The sequence below is a fragment of the Castor canadensis genome, chromosome 11 (assembly GCF_047511655.1).
Source record: "Castor canadensis chromosome 11, mCasCan1.hap1v2, whole genome shotgun sequence".
Lineage (NCBI taxonomy): Eukaryota > Metazoa > Chordata > Mammalia > Rodentia > Castoridae > Castor > Castor canadensis.
In genome coordinates, this window is record NC_133396.1 from 111816488 (window position 1) to 111832694 (window position 16207).

Sequence of the window (16207 nt, forward strand, 5' to 3'; positions counted from 1 at the left end):
GTCATCAGACATGTGCCCTGCTGTGCTCATCCTTGCTGCTCAGGAAAGATGCTGATGGCAGCTGCTGCTCAGGCATGTGATGGGTCTGGAGAGCATGGGGTCTGGGGACTGCAGGTGCGGAACAGGCACTCCATTTTGCTCCCATGAATAGTCGGCCTGCAACCAGTGCCTTTTGCACTCTCTTGTTTGCACAAGTGAACCGCCCTGTCTGAGCACGTTAGCCACCCTGTCTGTGCACATTAGCCTGAATGTGAAATGCTAGTGACCCCCTCCCAGTGGTGCTGCCCCAGGCCTGCACAGAGCCCGCATGCCAGCCAGAAGAGGGCAACAGCACACTCGAGGTCTGGAGTGGGGACCTACCTTTCCTAGAAATCAGAAACAAGGCCAATGGTTTTTGAGAGGGCCAAGGACAGGTGGGATGGGGCCACTCCTGAGGAAGTAGGAGAAACAGGACATTTGATGAAGTTGTGGTATGGGCACACTTGAATAGAGCACATTTGTGTGGCACCAATGCAGGATATGTGTGGGTTTTGGGGTGCAGACATGAAGAAGGCAGGGGGTGCAGATGTGCAGAAGGCAGGCAGCTGGCTCAGCTAAACTGGCTGGAAGAACAGAGCTGAGGGTACTGAGGTATGGTTTGAAGAGAAGGTCCACGGGTCTGGAAGGGAGGAAAGATGTCAAGATGCCAATGAAAGGACAATGAAAGGACAGCGAGATTCCAGGGCTCTTATGAGGCCATCATAGAGGTGGTGCTATACAGGTAACAGCATGAGAAAGCTGGGGTGTGGAGTTGATGAGAGAAGCACTCAGCTTGTCAAAGGATTGGGGTGGTGAGCTGGACCTTCAAGCAGACCTTGAAGAGGGCAAGGAGCTGAGAGGCTGACCTTCCACTGGGAGCCAGGGTTAATGTGCTTTGGATTTGAAGGGAAGTGACCACAAAATCAGCAGGTGGTGACTGAGAGGTAGGCTAAAGCAGGACCACCACATAGAATGACTTGTGCAGCCATACCCAAAGATGCTAGATGGGACTACAGTGGACAGAGCTGTGTTTTAAGTAAGTTATTTGATTTCTCTTGGCCTCAGTTTCTTTATCTGTAAAAGTGTGTCTATAATAGTGGTTCCTAATAATATATCTACAAAAGACTGGGTGGGTGAGAGAGAGGCCCTGACAGCTGTGTGGGTCTCCCACTGTATGGTATTGCAGTGACTAATACATAGATGTCCTTGGTGTCCACAAGGGTTTGATTCCAGGACCACCTACAGATACCAAAATTCTCACATGCTCAGGTCCCTTATAAATATGGTGTAGTGTTTGCATATAACCTACACACATCCTCCTGTATACTTTAAATCATTTCAGATTTAAGCCAAATTATACCTAATACCTTGTAAATGCTATGTAAAATAGTTGTTATTCTGTTTTGTTTAGGGAATAATGACAGGAAAGATCTCTACATGTTTGATGCAATCTTTTCCCATATATGTATGATCTATAGTTGGTTGAACTCACAGATGTGGAACATGAGGATACAGAGGTCCCAACTGTGCATTTCTGACCTTCATCCAGACTCTAACCCAGTGGTTCTCAGATGAGCACGCATCAGAGTCATCCAGAGGGCTTTATAAACACCCTGCCAGACCGTAATCCCAAAGCTTCTGATTCGGGAGGGCGGGGGTAGTACCCAAGAACTTGCCTTGCTCTTCAGATGCTGCTGGGCATCACTATTCTAGATAGGTCTTGCCTGGTGGGCAAGGCCTCCTCACTACTTTGTGCAGGGATTGGCACGTAACACAGCCTAGGAAGAATCCTTCTGGGACCCACAGAGGTGGTGCAGAATGAAAAAGAGGTCCCTGTAGTAGGCCTTAGACCTATGGTGGTTTGTAAAGGAAGCTCAACGTACCGGGGGGCAAACTGAGGTTGCTGGCAATGCTGGCACTCATTTGTTGTAGTGGAATTATTGTCAGAGGCAGAGTGCCGGCTGGAGGGACTGTTGTCCTAGCAGTGTTTTAGACTTGTGCCAATGGGATGCCCATTTGTTGACCTGTTCCAGGGAGATGCTGGATTGTACATCCAGAGAATGTATTTACTCCATAAGGCTTCCCCTTGCCCATTGCCCTCGAGTTTTTTCAAGGCTAAACCTGCATTCCGCACTCACATTTGGAATTACTATGTAATTTTTACATAGTAACTTTTATTACTATGTAAGCCAACTTTGGAAAAACTCTCTCAGGGACCCATTTGGAAATGAAGTGGTTTTCTCAGATAGTGAGTTCACCATGCTTGGTACTCTGATGATTTGGAATCCAGAACCTTCCAGGAAAAACATTCTCTCTACAGCTTTCCTCATGACCATGGCCAACCCTGGGTCAGCTCAGAATCCAGCGCCAAGGGTCCATTACTGCTGCTATTTGTTAGGGATCAACATTAAATTAACACAAGAGCAAGGCCTAGCTCGTCCCAAAGCATTTGCATAGACTGACTATGGTGTCCAGGGAGCAGAGGCACCCACAGAATGCAGACCTGTATATTTGCTCATAGTCCTAACTCATGAAGCTTAGGCAAGCAGCAATGCTCTCCAGACAATTAAGTCAAGAAAGGAAACCTGCTTCACTAATGGCTGGAATTAAAGTGAAATGAATTCAGCTCAAATGAAAGGGATACTGACCCTTCTCCCTCTGGTCTTATTATCTTAATTAACAGTGCTTGGCAAGAGTATCGAGGCCTGCATTGATTGTGCTTTTCCTGTTCTCCCACCCCTCAAAGCCCTAGATACAAGTTAACCCAGCCTCAATAATCAAAACCCAACACTCAGCAGCCCTCCAATTTTCTTTCCAGTCCTCCTTCCTTTAAGAGAGTCACAGGATTTCTGAATTGAGGGGATCCTTTAGATTAGTGCTTCCAAAGCATGGTCTGAGAACCGCTTGTATCCAAGTAACTGGGATATGGCTGTAAAATGCAGTTTTCAGACCCCACTAAGCCTATGGAGCCTGAATATCTGTTGTCAGGCTTGGGTATCAGTACTGGGGCTTGGGGATTAATTTTATTTTCTAAATGGTGTAAGAGATATACAATATAAATACTTATCAATTTAATCATATTTGAGTGTGCAGTTTAGTTGCATCTATCTTCAGAACTTTTTCATGGTCCCACACTGAAACTGTGTCAATTAAACAATAACACTCCATCCTCCCCACCCCATTAACCTCTATGAGCTTGTCTACTCTAGAAACCTCATTAGGATGGGGCTGTAGCTCAGTGACACAGTGCTTGCTTAGCAGGCACAAGGGTTTGGTCTTCACATATGTGTGTGTGTGTGTGTGTGTGTTTATACGTGTATGTGTGTGTATGTACAGAAAGCCCACATAAGTGGAATCATATGCCATTTGTTCTTTTGAGTGTGAGTGATTACATTTAACACAAAGTCTTCAAAGTTCATCCATGTAGCATAGCATGTGTCAAAATTTAAGGCTGAATGACTATGAAGTTGAGGGTTATAATTTAAGACTGAGTCATTTTCTACTATATATACACCATATTTTATTTATTCACCTTTGATGGACCTTGAGGTTGTTTCCACCTTTAGGCTAGTATGAGTAATACTGCTATGAACATGGTGTATTACTACCTGCTTGGGTTTAGGCTTTCTATTCTTTTGGTTATACACCCAGAAATGGAATTGTTGAGTCATCTGGGAATGCTACGTATATATATATTTTTTGAGACAGGCTCTTGCTGTGTAGCCCAGGCTGACCTCAAACTCTCAATCCTCCTGCCTCAGCCTTCTGAGTGCTGGGATCACAGGTATGTACTACCATACCCAGGCTTGCTAGGCTTAATTTTTCAGCAGTAATGTTTGTAAACACCCGGGTAGCTCTGAGGTGCAGCAAAGTTGCAACTGGAAGACTAAGTGATCAGTCTTTCTGTAATTGGAATCACCTGGAGATATTTAACAACTTTGGATGCTCACCCCACACCCCAGACCAACTAAACCAGCCTTTCTCAGAGGGGACTCTGGTGGATCCCGAGGTAAGGCCAACTTCAAGAACCATTGGTTTACACCAGTGACTCTCAAATTTGAGTGTGTATAAAATTCACCTGCTTGCTAAGAATACAGATTCTTCAGAACACCCCATCCCTAAGTGTCTCATTTGAATAGGTCCAAGGAATCCTGGGCCTTACAGGTCTCATGTCTGCCCAGGTGACACTAATATGCTGCCTGGACTGAGGTCTGCTAATCAGTGAAACATGATAATGTCACCAGGTTCAGGTCACAGGGTGCAGAGGCAGAAATATCTTGTCTCATTAGATAAAGAATTGAAGGATGGACACAGAGGAGACTTAAGCAGGAGCAGGTTTATTAATGCAAAGCAAAGCAAAAGCAGAGAAAAAGTGCACTCCCCACATGGGATGGTGTGCAGCCTCATGAAGGAGTGCTGTGCTAGAGGTCCCAAGACCTGAAACTTTACTGGAGTCTGTGCACATGGGGGTGGTCAGTCCTGGAAAATTGGGCTAATGTGTCATTAACTTCCAAGACTAGGTTATATATCATTAATTCCTCCCATATGTTGGGTGGGGAAAGTTCTTGGCCTTGGATGGTCAGACCAAAGCTATCATTTTCCACAGGTTATAGGGGCGGCAGGTTAGCAAGACCCTGCTGTATGTCACAAGTCATTCCACTAATGTCAGAAGTCCAGGACGTGATTCCTTATCCACATGCAAGCCATTGTTCTCAGCCATCAGCTTTCCTCATTCCCTGCATTACTCCCATACCAAGAACACTGAGGCTGTGAGTGGAGACCTTGTCCGTCCAAGCTGCTGGCAGTAAAGCACCGCATCTACCCTGGTCCACAGGGCTGATTCCCAAGCCAATCCTATAGGTTCTTCAAACTCTGCCAATGCGGGTGCAGAGAGCAGAACCATTTATACAACCTTAGCTCTTACTCTTAAACGGAACACTTATCCTTCAATTAGAATACAGTCCGAGGGTTGATGGAATGGCTCAAGTGGTAGAGCACCTGCCTAGCAAATGTGAGGCCCTGAGTTCAAACCCCAGTACCACCAAAAAAAATTAGAATACAGTCAGTTCTGCCACAATGCTTGTTTTGAAATGTGAATTTGTTCATGGTGTAATTGAAGTTAGACAGTAATGCTGATATATTAGGGAACATTATTGGTGTATTGGAGAACAGGCCTAGGGATGTAGCTCAATGGTAGAGAGCTTGCCTAGCATGCACAAAGTTCTGGGTTCCATACCCAGCACCAAAAAAAAAAAAGCCTGTTATTAGGGAATGTGTATTTCATATTTGCTTATGTGCAGTTTCTTACAAATAATGATATAAAACTGCACCACGCTGAGCAAAACCACCTATGAATATACAAAATACAACCCAGTATTTGTCTCTATCCTGTGTGTTTTGAGCCTCAGGCATCTACATCTGGTATTAAAAATTTTCCTCTGATACCAAATACTCCTCCTCTTTCCATCATGTCATAATGAATGATTCACAAACTGTAACCCTTCTGACACTACTTCCACAAGCAAACGTCAGGTCTTTTTCAAAGTCAAGTGACACACCCATTGTAGTATTGGTATATTTCTTAACCATTTAACTTGTCTAAATGGTGCTGCCATTTTTATTCAGTTCCTATACTTCTTCATGTATCACTGATGAGGTTTTTGAGTGTTGGTACCTTAGCCTTTTTGCCCTCCTAAGGTTTTTATTGTGTGGTTTTTTTATAGTGCAGTGACTTTTTCTTTTTCTTTTCTTTTTTTTTTTTGAGGCAAGGTCTTGCTATGAATCCTAGACTGACTTTGAACTGGAGAGATTCTCCTGCCTTTGCCTCCCACGTGCTGGGATTACAGGTGACACCACCATGTCCTGCTATAGTGCAGTGACTTTTAAGAAGGAATCTGTGGTCTGGGAGTATAACTAGGTGGTAAAACACTTGTCTAGCATGCATAAGGCCCTGGGTTCAATCCCTAGCGCCAGAGAAAAAAATTGAAGCAGGAATGTATATGTCATTTAATAAAACTAACCACAGAACTGATTTTCTGTATTGCTTTTTATCCATCTTATAATGGTTTCGGAACACACTGCTCCCGGGGGAAGTTAGTCCCCATCTCCCTTTTGTCCCTCTGCTCTTGACAACCACTAGATGACGCACTCTTCTGATGGGGTCAGAAGCTATCCCTCCTGTATTTGTGCACAACCCCTCAACTGGAGAGAAGCAAGTGGCCAAGCTCCCAGGTTTCTTCTGAGCCCTGCCTCCACCCACTCTCACCCATCTTGCTCCATTCTGGCCTCAACCACTTACGGTTTTGAGGGTTAGGTCAGTTGGTTTTCACTCTTGGATTCCCTTTATGTCCATACTGGCTAATCTTCATCTGCTTCTCTTGTTGTATGGACTCCTTTCTTGACTCTCATCTTTCTGAGGTTTGACCGAGACTAAAACGACTTTATTGCTTGTGTTCATCTTTAGATTAGATTTGCCCTGTGTCGGTGCTCATTCACTATTTCTTCCACACATTTTAGCTGCTGGCTCCCATTCCAGGGCACATGTTCGGATGATCCTTCCTCTGACGAGCTCCAGACACCTCAGCTCACAGCTCACCTGGATCTTCTGCTCACCTGTCGTGCCATTTGACCCACAGAGATTTGCCTCAGAGGTAAAAAATGGAGTTATTTCATGCCTTTTTATTCTTCATAAGGAAGTAGGTCTGTATGGTATCTTTGTAATAGGACATAAGCCCAAATAATTTTCTTTAAAATCTTGTTCAGCTGCTTTCATCCATCTTTCTTACTTTAATTTTAGTTTCTCTGTTATAGACTTAAAAATTCAGTATCTTGGGATATATGTTGTTTGGTTCTGCCTTTTACTTGTCGTTACCACAAATTCAAGGTCAAGCTACCAAGTTCAGTAGATACACTTGGAGGCCAACATTGAATCATCCATAAAAAGGCAGAATTGAAACTCAGAAATTTAACTCTATTATTCTGAGCTGGCATTCTCATTCCTGTGTCTCTTCAGGGATTTCTCTGGTTGCGTGAGATGAAAAATCATTCTGCTGTTTGGATAAAATAGCTGCTACAAAATTGTCAGCAACTTGGGGGTTGTGGTACTTCTTTCCTGCAAACACTGGTAGAAACATCAGAACATGTTTATCTTACAGTCACTTAAAATCCTCATTTATGAAGTGAAAGTTTCTCTTCTCTTTTCTTCTAGAACAGAAGTCAGCAAACTGTGGTCTGTGTTTGGACTGCAAAGCCTAAAATATTTACTATCTGGCCCTGTACCTACATTTTCTAAAACATAAACTCTAGTGGTTATTTTTTTATGTAAACTAAAGGTTCACTATGACATATTGAAATAGTCAGGCTTCTGGAAATTGGCGAACTCTTGGACCCAGGTGCAAAATTTGGTTTGTGATGCAATGTGCAATTTTGGAAGGCAAGGACTCAAAGCTGTCAGCAGATTCTCAAAAGGACTCATGACTTCAAAACATGTGAGAAGTGCTACAGTATGTTGTCTTCTGCCAAGCAGTGTGTTTGAGTGCAGTACCCAGCATCCTCAAGTGTGGGCAACGAGGCTGACGTTTTTACATGTCTTGAAGGTCACAGTGGAATCCACTTCACTCTATAAGATGTGGAAAAGGTTACAAAAAACTCAATACGAATGTGACATTTCCATGACCATTTATTTCCCTCCTTGGGTCACAAGGCCTGGTTATCCCCATTTGTAGCTTCTCTGAAGCACATCTTCAGAATCTTCACCCTGGGTACCACTGAATAAGGACTCTTACTTCCTACCACATTCCTTTATCTGTGCCTTTCGGGACTCTGCCAGCCTCTAGAATCACAGTCCTATGATTGCACACCAGGATACACGGAGTGTAATTTAGGGCCTGTTGCAGTAACTGGCTCTGGAGGGACAGCATGTGCCTCTGGGGGGTTCTTCTGAACTGTAATGTCCTCATCTGCTCTGATTGGTTTCTATTTTCTTTCAATTATTCCTCCATTTATTTATTGAGACCACTTTGAATTTTTGGCCTGTTTCCAAACTGTGGCCTCCCGACCTCTATGTGTCACCTGTAAATATAGGACCATTAATTCTAATGGCCCATTCTAAGCCCCAAGAAATTCATCAAGAAAGAAAGTGGCTACTTCATTTCCATTGCCCAATCTGATCACCCACAAAAGAGATAATCTCAAACTTGCATATGGAAATAAGGTTCATAGAATTCCTGGTTTTAGATAACAGAATGCCTATAACGAACATGGAAAGAAATAACTGGAAGCTTTATACCCTGGGATACTGCCCTGTCAAACCCAAACCCCCTTCATATAACAAATATTTGAAAAGAAAATCCTTCAGTATGTTGAAATGAAATCCATAATTATACCTATCTACCTATACCCATAATTTAAAAATCAATATAATACCCTAACTGGGATATGCAAAAAAGAAATGAAAAGGAAAGTAACTTACAATGAATTGATATGTGTTTCCATATGGGAATACAACTACACTAGAAGACAAAATGAGTCAGTTGGGCACTCATACCTTATACTTTTTTAAACAACGTTTTTAAGTTATACAAGGCATTTTATTATGGCATTTCCATATATTGTACCCTGGTTTGGTTCATCCCCTCATTATTCTCCCTCTTCCCCCACTCCCCTTGTTAAAGACTTCAACAGGTTTCAATGTTCCATATTCATACATATATAAAAAGTACCCCAACCATATTCACCATCCTTATCCTTTTCATTTACCCTCCTCCTCCTCCTGGTATTACCCTCCCTTTAACATGACCTGTTTTATATTCCTGTCCTTCTTAGTGTCTGTTTATTGTGGGGTTTTGCCTTGGTATTTTACCTATAAAAATATTATACTTTAGTCAATCTCCCTCTATTACTCTTCCTAACCCTTCTCCCATACCCTGTATTGTTCAACAATTTTCAGCTCATTTTGCTGTCTTGTTCCTACACAGATGTGATGTGTTTCAATATTTTTCACTCCCTGTCATTCTTTTCTTCTTGTCCTCCTCCCTTAGTCTCCTCTAAAAGTACCACTTTTGGAGACATGTTCTGCATATGTATGTATGTATGTGTGTATATGATAATGCTTGTATTTGTATTTGTGTCCATCTTCCACATAGAAGAGAAAATATATGAACTTTAGCATCTGGGTTTTTCTTTTGGTAGTACTGGGAATTGAACTCAGGGTGTCATGCTTGTTAGGCAGGCACTCTACCATTTTTTGCTTTAGTTTATTTTTCAGATAGAGTCTCATGCTTTTGCCTGGGTTGGCCTCAGACTGCAATTCTCCTTCCTCTGCCTCAAGAGTAGCTGAGGTTACAGGTGTACTCCACCACATCCAGTCTCTTGAACACTTTTTTGTTGCTGCAGCATATGTTAAATAAACACTCAATCTGGACAGATAGTGAACTCCCCCACTGAATTCAAGCAAGTGAATATGGTTTTTGCTCATTGTGGTAAACTCACAAAGTCACACAAATGTCAGGTATGCAACAGGTGATTAGTACATTTTATTAAACTGATACAATCTGGCTCTGTGGATGTGGCATAAAAAAGTACCCAATGCCTGTGGAGTCAGCTCAGATCAGAGGAGATTGAGTAGAAACTTAGACAAGTTAGGGTAGAAAAATCAGTGCATTTCTTGTCTGCTCATCAGCTGAGCCTTCTGTGAGCTAGGAAAGGCCTTCCCTTCCTAGCTTCACTGGTTGAAGTGAAGCAAAAATATGTCTCTTTCTGTGTTTTTCCTTCAACTTCCCTCAACAAATTTTGAATGAATGAAAAAACACAGAGTTATCATAAAGAATAGGTAAAGTTTTTGTCATTGTGATGCTGGGGATCAAACCCAGGTCCTTGTACATGCTAGGCAAGCACTCTAAATTCCTGGCCCAGGTGCAGTATTTTCAAAATACCTATACTACTACCTAGTGTGTAGAAAATGCAATATTAACTGTTTTTATAGACTTAATATATAGACACCAGGCAATATCTTCCAAAAGTCACATCCACGGAATCAGATGAACAAAGGGGTCTAAGGGAGCAGGCACATCATAGAGGAGACCCCAAGTTCTGAAGAGGCACATGCAATGTCTTGGGCTTAGATGCTGTGTTTTGATTCTCCTTCTCCTCCATAGGATCATGGCAGATCACCTTGACCTTCTCTTAGGAGTGGTGCTCGTGGCCAGTCCTGCATTTGGAATTTCTCCTTGCTCCTTTGATGGTCGGATAGCCTTGTTTCGTTTCTGCAACCTCACCCAGATTCCTCAGGTCCTCAACACCACAGAGAACCTCCTGCTAAGCTTCAACTATATCAGCACAGTCACCGCCTCATCATTTCCCTTCCTGGAGCAGCTCCAGCTGCTAGAGCTCGGGACCCAGTATACTCCCTTGATGATTGGCAAAGAGGCCTTCAGAAACCTGCCCAATCTTAGGATTTTGGACCTGGGCCAAAATCAGATCAATGTCTTACATCCAGATGCTTTTCAAGGACTATCCAATCTCTTTGAACTTAGACTGTTTTCCTGTGGTCTCTCCAATGCTATATTAAGAGGTGGTTATTTCAAAAATTTAAGTTCTTTAACTCGCTTGGACCTATCCTTTAATCAGATTCATAGCCTTTACCTTCATTCTTCGTTTCGGGAATTGAATTCCTTAAAATCCATAGATTTTGCTCTCAACAAAATATTCACCATATGTGAAGATGAGCTCAAGCCCCTCCAAGGGAAAATGTTCTCTCTTTTCAATCTCAAAGCTAATAATCTGTACAGCAGAGTCTCTGTGGACTGGGAGAAATGCAAGAACCCCTTCAGAAATATGCAGCTGGACACCCTTGATGTTTCTGGCAATGGCTGGACAGTGGCCATCACAGAAAACTTTAGCAATGCCATCTGGGGGAGCCAGATTTCCTCTTTGATTCTGGCCCACCACACCATGGGTTCTGACTTTGGATTCCGTAATATCAAAGATCCTGACCAGAACACATTTGCTGGTCTGAACAGAAGCTCGGTAATACAGCTGGATCTCTCACATGGGTTTATCTTCTCCTTGAACTCCGAAGTCTTTAAGATGCTTAAGGACTTAAAGATTCTGAATCTCTCCTACAACAAGATAAACACAATTGCAGATAGAGCATTTTATGGACTTGACAGCCTCCAGATTCTCAATATATCATATAACCTTTTGGGGGAACTTCATAATTCCAATTTCCATGGGCTACCTAGCATAGCCTACATTGACCTTCAAAAGAATCACATTGGGATAATTCAGAAAGAAACATTCATCTTCCTGAAAAAATTACAGACCTTGGATCTCCGGGACAATGCTATTACAACCATTAATTTTATTCCAAGCCTAGCTACTATCTTCCTGGGTGGCAATAAACTGGTGACTTTGTCTGACATCCACTTTACAGCCGACTTCATCCATTTATCAGAAAACAGGCTAGAAAGTCTGGCTTATCTCTACTCTCTCCTCCAGATACCTCATCTCCGAATTCTTATTTTAAATCAAAATCGCCTTTCCTTTTGTAACCCAAGCCTTACCCCTTCAGAAAATCTCAGTTTAGAACAACTGTTCCTTGGAGAAAATATGTTGCAACTTGCTTGGGAAACAGGATTCTGTTGGGATGTTTTTAAGGGGCTTTCCCATCTCCAAATTCTGTATCTGAATAATAACTACCTTAATTTCCTTCCACCTGGAGTATTTAACAACCTGAATGCATTAAGAGGACTCAGCCTCAACTCCAACAGGCTGACAGCTCTTTCTCCTGGCATTTTACCTCCTAATTTAGAGATCCTAGATATATCCAGAAACCAGCTCTTATCTCCTGATCCTAGTTCATTTGTATCACTTAGTGTCTTGGACGTAACTCACAACAAGTTCATCTGTGAGTGTGAACTTAGCACTTTTATCAGTTGGCTCAACCAAACCAATGTTACTATATTTGGCTCTCCTACAGACATATACTGCATGTACCCAGATTCATTCATAGGGGTTTCTCTCTACTCTATTTCCACAGAGGACTGCAATGAAGAGAAAGTCTTAAAGTCCCTAAGGTTTTCTCTTTTCATCTTGTTCACTGTAACTTTGACTCTACTCCTCATGACCACCCTCATAGTCACAAAGTTCAGGGGAGTTTGCTTCACCTGTTATAATACAACCTGGAGACTGGTGTTCAAAGACCATGCTCAGGGATCAGAATCTGATACATACAAATATGATGCCTATTTTTGTTTCAGTAGTAAAGACTTTGAATGGGTACAGAATTCTTTCCTTAAACACCTGGACACTCAGTACAGTGACCAAAACAGACTCAACCTATGCTTTGAAGAAAGAGACTTTGTCCCAGGAGAAAACCACATAGCCAACATCCAGGCTGCTGTCTGGAGCAGCAGAAAGACTGTTTGTCTTGTAAGCAGACATTTCCTTAGGGATGGGTGGTGCCTGGAAGCTTTCAGTTATGCCCAGAGCAGGTGTTTATCTGACCTCAACAGTGTCCTCATCATGGTGGTGGTCGGATCCCTGTCCCAGTTCCAGCTGATGAAACATCAGAGTATCAGAGGATTCGTACAGAAGCACCAATACTTGAGGTGGCCTGAGGACCTCCAGGATATTGGCTGGTTTCTTGATAAACTCGCTCAACGCATACTAAAGAGAGAAAAAGCAAAGAAGGATGACAGTCACATTCAGTTGCAAACTATAACAACTATTTCCTAATCAATGGAATAGTTTGTAACTGATCTTGAGCCACAAATAACACTCCACTTGTATGTGCCTAAAGTTACCACGTGGGGTCCTTTCTGGACATCCTTTTCTTACATGTCAACACAGTGTTTTGTCTCACTGACCTCCAAATAGAAAATAATAGATCTAGAAAATTGAAACTGTCTCCAAAGGTTCCCACTGGTCATTGATTTCCTTTCAGACCAAATGGTACTGTTCTCTCCTGTTATATCAAGTGTTGAATGTCTCCTCGTCATGTCAAGAGCACTTGGGAGAAGTTAAAGATGGTTTCATGCTTTCCATAGTGTTCAGTTCAAGAATGGGATGGTAAATGATTCTAAGTTCTCTGTGTTCTGCAAAAACAATGATAAGTAGAAAATAAACAGAATATAAGACACATTTCCTTCTTTGGCCATAAGAACAAGGCCAGTACTGGGCGCCTGTCACACTGCATCTTAGGGATAAGAGATAGCCCCAAAGAAGCTGGGTGGGAATGACTACATCTCTATAGCCATAACACACTTCCTCTCCTGACCATTTACTCCTCCAGGTCTAACCCTTGTGGATCATGACCATTCTTTTACATTTGACTTTTCTTTCAGCCTGCCACTCAGCACCAACCTACTTTTTCCACTTTCCTTCTTACCACACCTCATTTATCCACTCTGAAAGAAGCTGTAGAAAGAACATGGACTTGCACACAGATCCTGAATTGAATTCTGATTCTGCTGCCTATTAGAAGCATAACCTTGAGAACGTAGCACCTTTCCAGGACTTCAGCCTTCTCACCAGGAGGCATAATAATATCTGCCTCCTACAGTTGCTTTGAAAATTACATTGATCAAATATCAGAGCTTCTCAGATCTTTTCCTTAGTTGCCTGTGTGGCCACAAGAGAGTCCACATAGTGAAAGGCCTCTGGAGGCAGTTGTAATTTCTTTGAATTTTAATTCTTTTTTATCCTAAAAGGAATCTACATGTATTTTGCATTCTAATTCTTTTTTATGTTTATTAAAATAGAAATGTTTTTCTGTCAAAGCATGAAGAAAATTTAAATGAAAGAAGGTGTGTCACGAGTACCCACAGCTTCACATTCAGCTTCCCATATCCAACATATGCCCTGGTTGACTGCTGCAGTTTGAGGAGTAGGGATGGGCCTGGGACTTAGCACTCTAAAATGTCACTCCCTTCCCCTGGCAGTGACACACACACACACACAAAATGCACACACTGGCTATTCTCATCTCAGATTCTTTGGATTACCTGTTACTGGCAAGACTGAGCTTTCCCTGCACCCAGTGATGGAATTGGTCTTGTGGAAACCATGAACACGCCACTCTTCCTCTTCTTTCTGGATTATTCTCTCATGTCTTCCCATTCATTTTACATGTTCTTCAAAGTCCAGCCCATGAGGCCCTTGGGTATCACTCCAACCCAAAGTCCTCTCTCCCTTTTGTGAAAACTCTTGGCACTTTTTCTGTTCTTTGAATCTAGCACTTACTACTTCATAGAAGAAAGACCCTGTCTTCTATGTCCTGCCCTCACTGGACATAACAGATTACGTATGGTTTCAGGACCACACAAGTCTTGCATCTGTGTGTCTTGTCTGTGCTTCTTCCTCCACTGAATTCCTTCTCCCTGTTCCCACCCTTACTCTTTTGATGAATTTCCTATCTTAGCATGACTGCTCATCCGATGGCCTCAGATTCCTGTCACTCAGATGTGACATTGTGTTGTGTCAATGTGTGTAGTATGTGTGAGGACCACTCCAACTGTGACTCCCTGATGGTAGAACCTTATCTTGTTCATCCATGTGTCCCAGGTCACAGTGGGGTCTGACCCATGGTACATGCTTAATAGGTACCTGAAGTGCACTGTTATGCTCTGCCTCCCTTGGATCAGCCCTGTTGCTCTTAGATCTTCAGGGAAGGGCAGGACAGGATGTATCCATGACAGTGGGTATCAACAGAGGTGCTGAATGCCAGGTGAAAGAGGTGGATGCCATAGGCTCCAATAAACCCACTGAGTTTCATTTTATGGTATGGAGCTCCTGGATGTGGGATGGTTGCAGCCTAGACCAAAGCCAGAAGTTGGGCTATAATGGAAAGATAGAGAATGAGGAAGGTAAACAATCCCCATGAATCTACAGGGAGTAAAGTCCTCTTGAACCTTGTCTATGAGATATAGTACAGCAAGACCAAAGCCCTCCTTCTAGTGACAGTTACATCCACAGCACAAGACCATGGAAACACGTGTGGTTCAGTCTCACTGTCACAACTCATCAACCATGGTTCTCCCCACACTGCAGGGGCAGCCATGATGCTGAGGCGATCTCCTTATCGGAACCTCTTGCAAGGACAGGACTCCTGAGGAAAAAGGTTGCTAGTTTTGGATTGGGTGGGGTAGAGCTGAACCAGGGACCCCTCTTGCTTTGGAGACTATCACTATGACTTTGTTTTCCAAACCCTTCCTGGAACAGGTAAAATGACACATAAGAATATGTTCATGGGAACAGTAAGTTAGGACAGAGATAACTCCTCTCATGAAAGGGATCTGTCTCACAGACTTCTCCAATCCCCATATTTAAAAACAGAAATAGCAGACAATTTTCCTAGCAAAACACACTTTGAAAAGCACCTTTTGTCATTTCTATATAGCATTTATAAGAGACCTGTTCACATTACATCATAGATCCTAGCTGATACTAAAGTCAACATGCCATTTTTTTTAAAGGAGGAAAGATTAATTTGGCTCACTGTTTCTGAGGTTTCAGTCCATGGTCATGGCAATATTTGAAATTTTTTTATTTCTTTTATTCATATGTACATACAATGTTTGGGTCATTTCTCCCCCCTTCCCTCCACCCCCTCCTTTCCCTCCCCCTTCCTCTCCTCCCCACCCCCTTGCTACCAGGCAGAAACTATTTTGCCCTTATCTCTAATTTTGTTGAGGAGAGAGTGTAAGCAATAATAGGAAGGACCAAGGGGTTTTGCTAGTTGAAATAAGGATAGCTATACAGGGAGTTTACTTGCATTGCTTTCCTGTACATATGTGTTACCTTCTAAATTAATTCTTCTCAAACTAACCTTTTCTCTAGCTCCTGATCCCTTTCTCCTATTGAACAAGCCCTTTTTATTTATCTCAAAAATTCTCTTTTCTAACATCTTCTTAATTTTTTTCATTTGTCTTTTCTTCCATCATCAGGCCCAGGAGCTGGAATTCTTTTTGAGGCCATTTCCCAAGTCTTTTATCACTTTGTAAGAGTTTCTGCATATGTGCCAAGAGGAAAGACAGCAGAGCCATGTTGAGAAGTGAGTACTGGATGGTCAACTGAGACTCTGCTTGCTAAGGGTTATTCCAGCACTCATTTCACAGCAGTTCATAGTCAGGCCTCAGTAAAGACAGAAACTCCATTGTGTTAGTCAGCTTTCTGTCACTATAACAAATAC

At 42.5% G+C, this 16207-nt stretch overlaps 1 protein-coding gene across 1 annotated transcript; it reads left to right on the forward strand.

Annotated features, from left to right (window-relative positions):
* The first annotated feature begins 10176 nt into the window (after positions 1 to 10176).
* Tlr5 (toll like receptor 5) lies at positions 10177 to 13154 on the forward strand. The gene has a single exon (XM_020173768.2). The coding sequence runs from the start codon at positions 10177 to 10179 to the stop codon at positions 12751 to 12753; it is 2577 nt and encodes an 858-aa protein (XP_020029357.2). The 3' UTR covers positions 12754 to 13154.
* The last annotated feature ends 3053 nt before the right edge of the window (positions 13155 to 16207 follow it).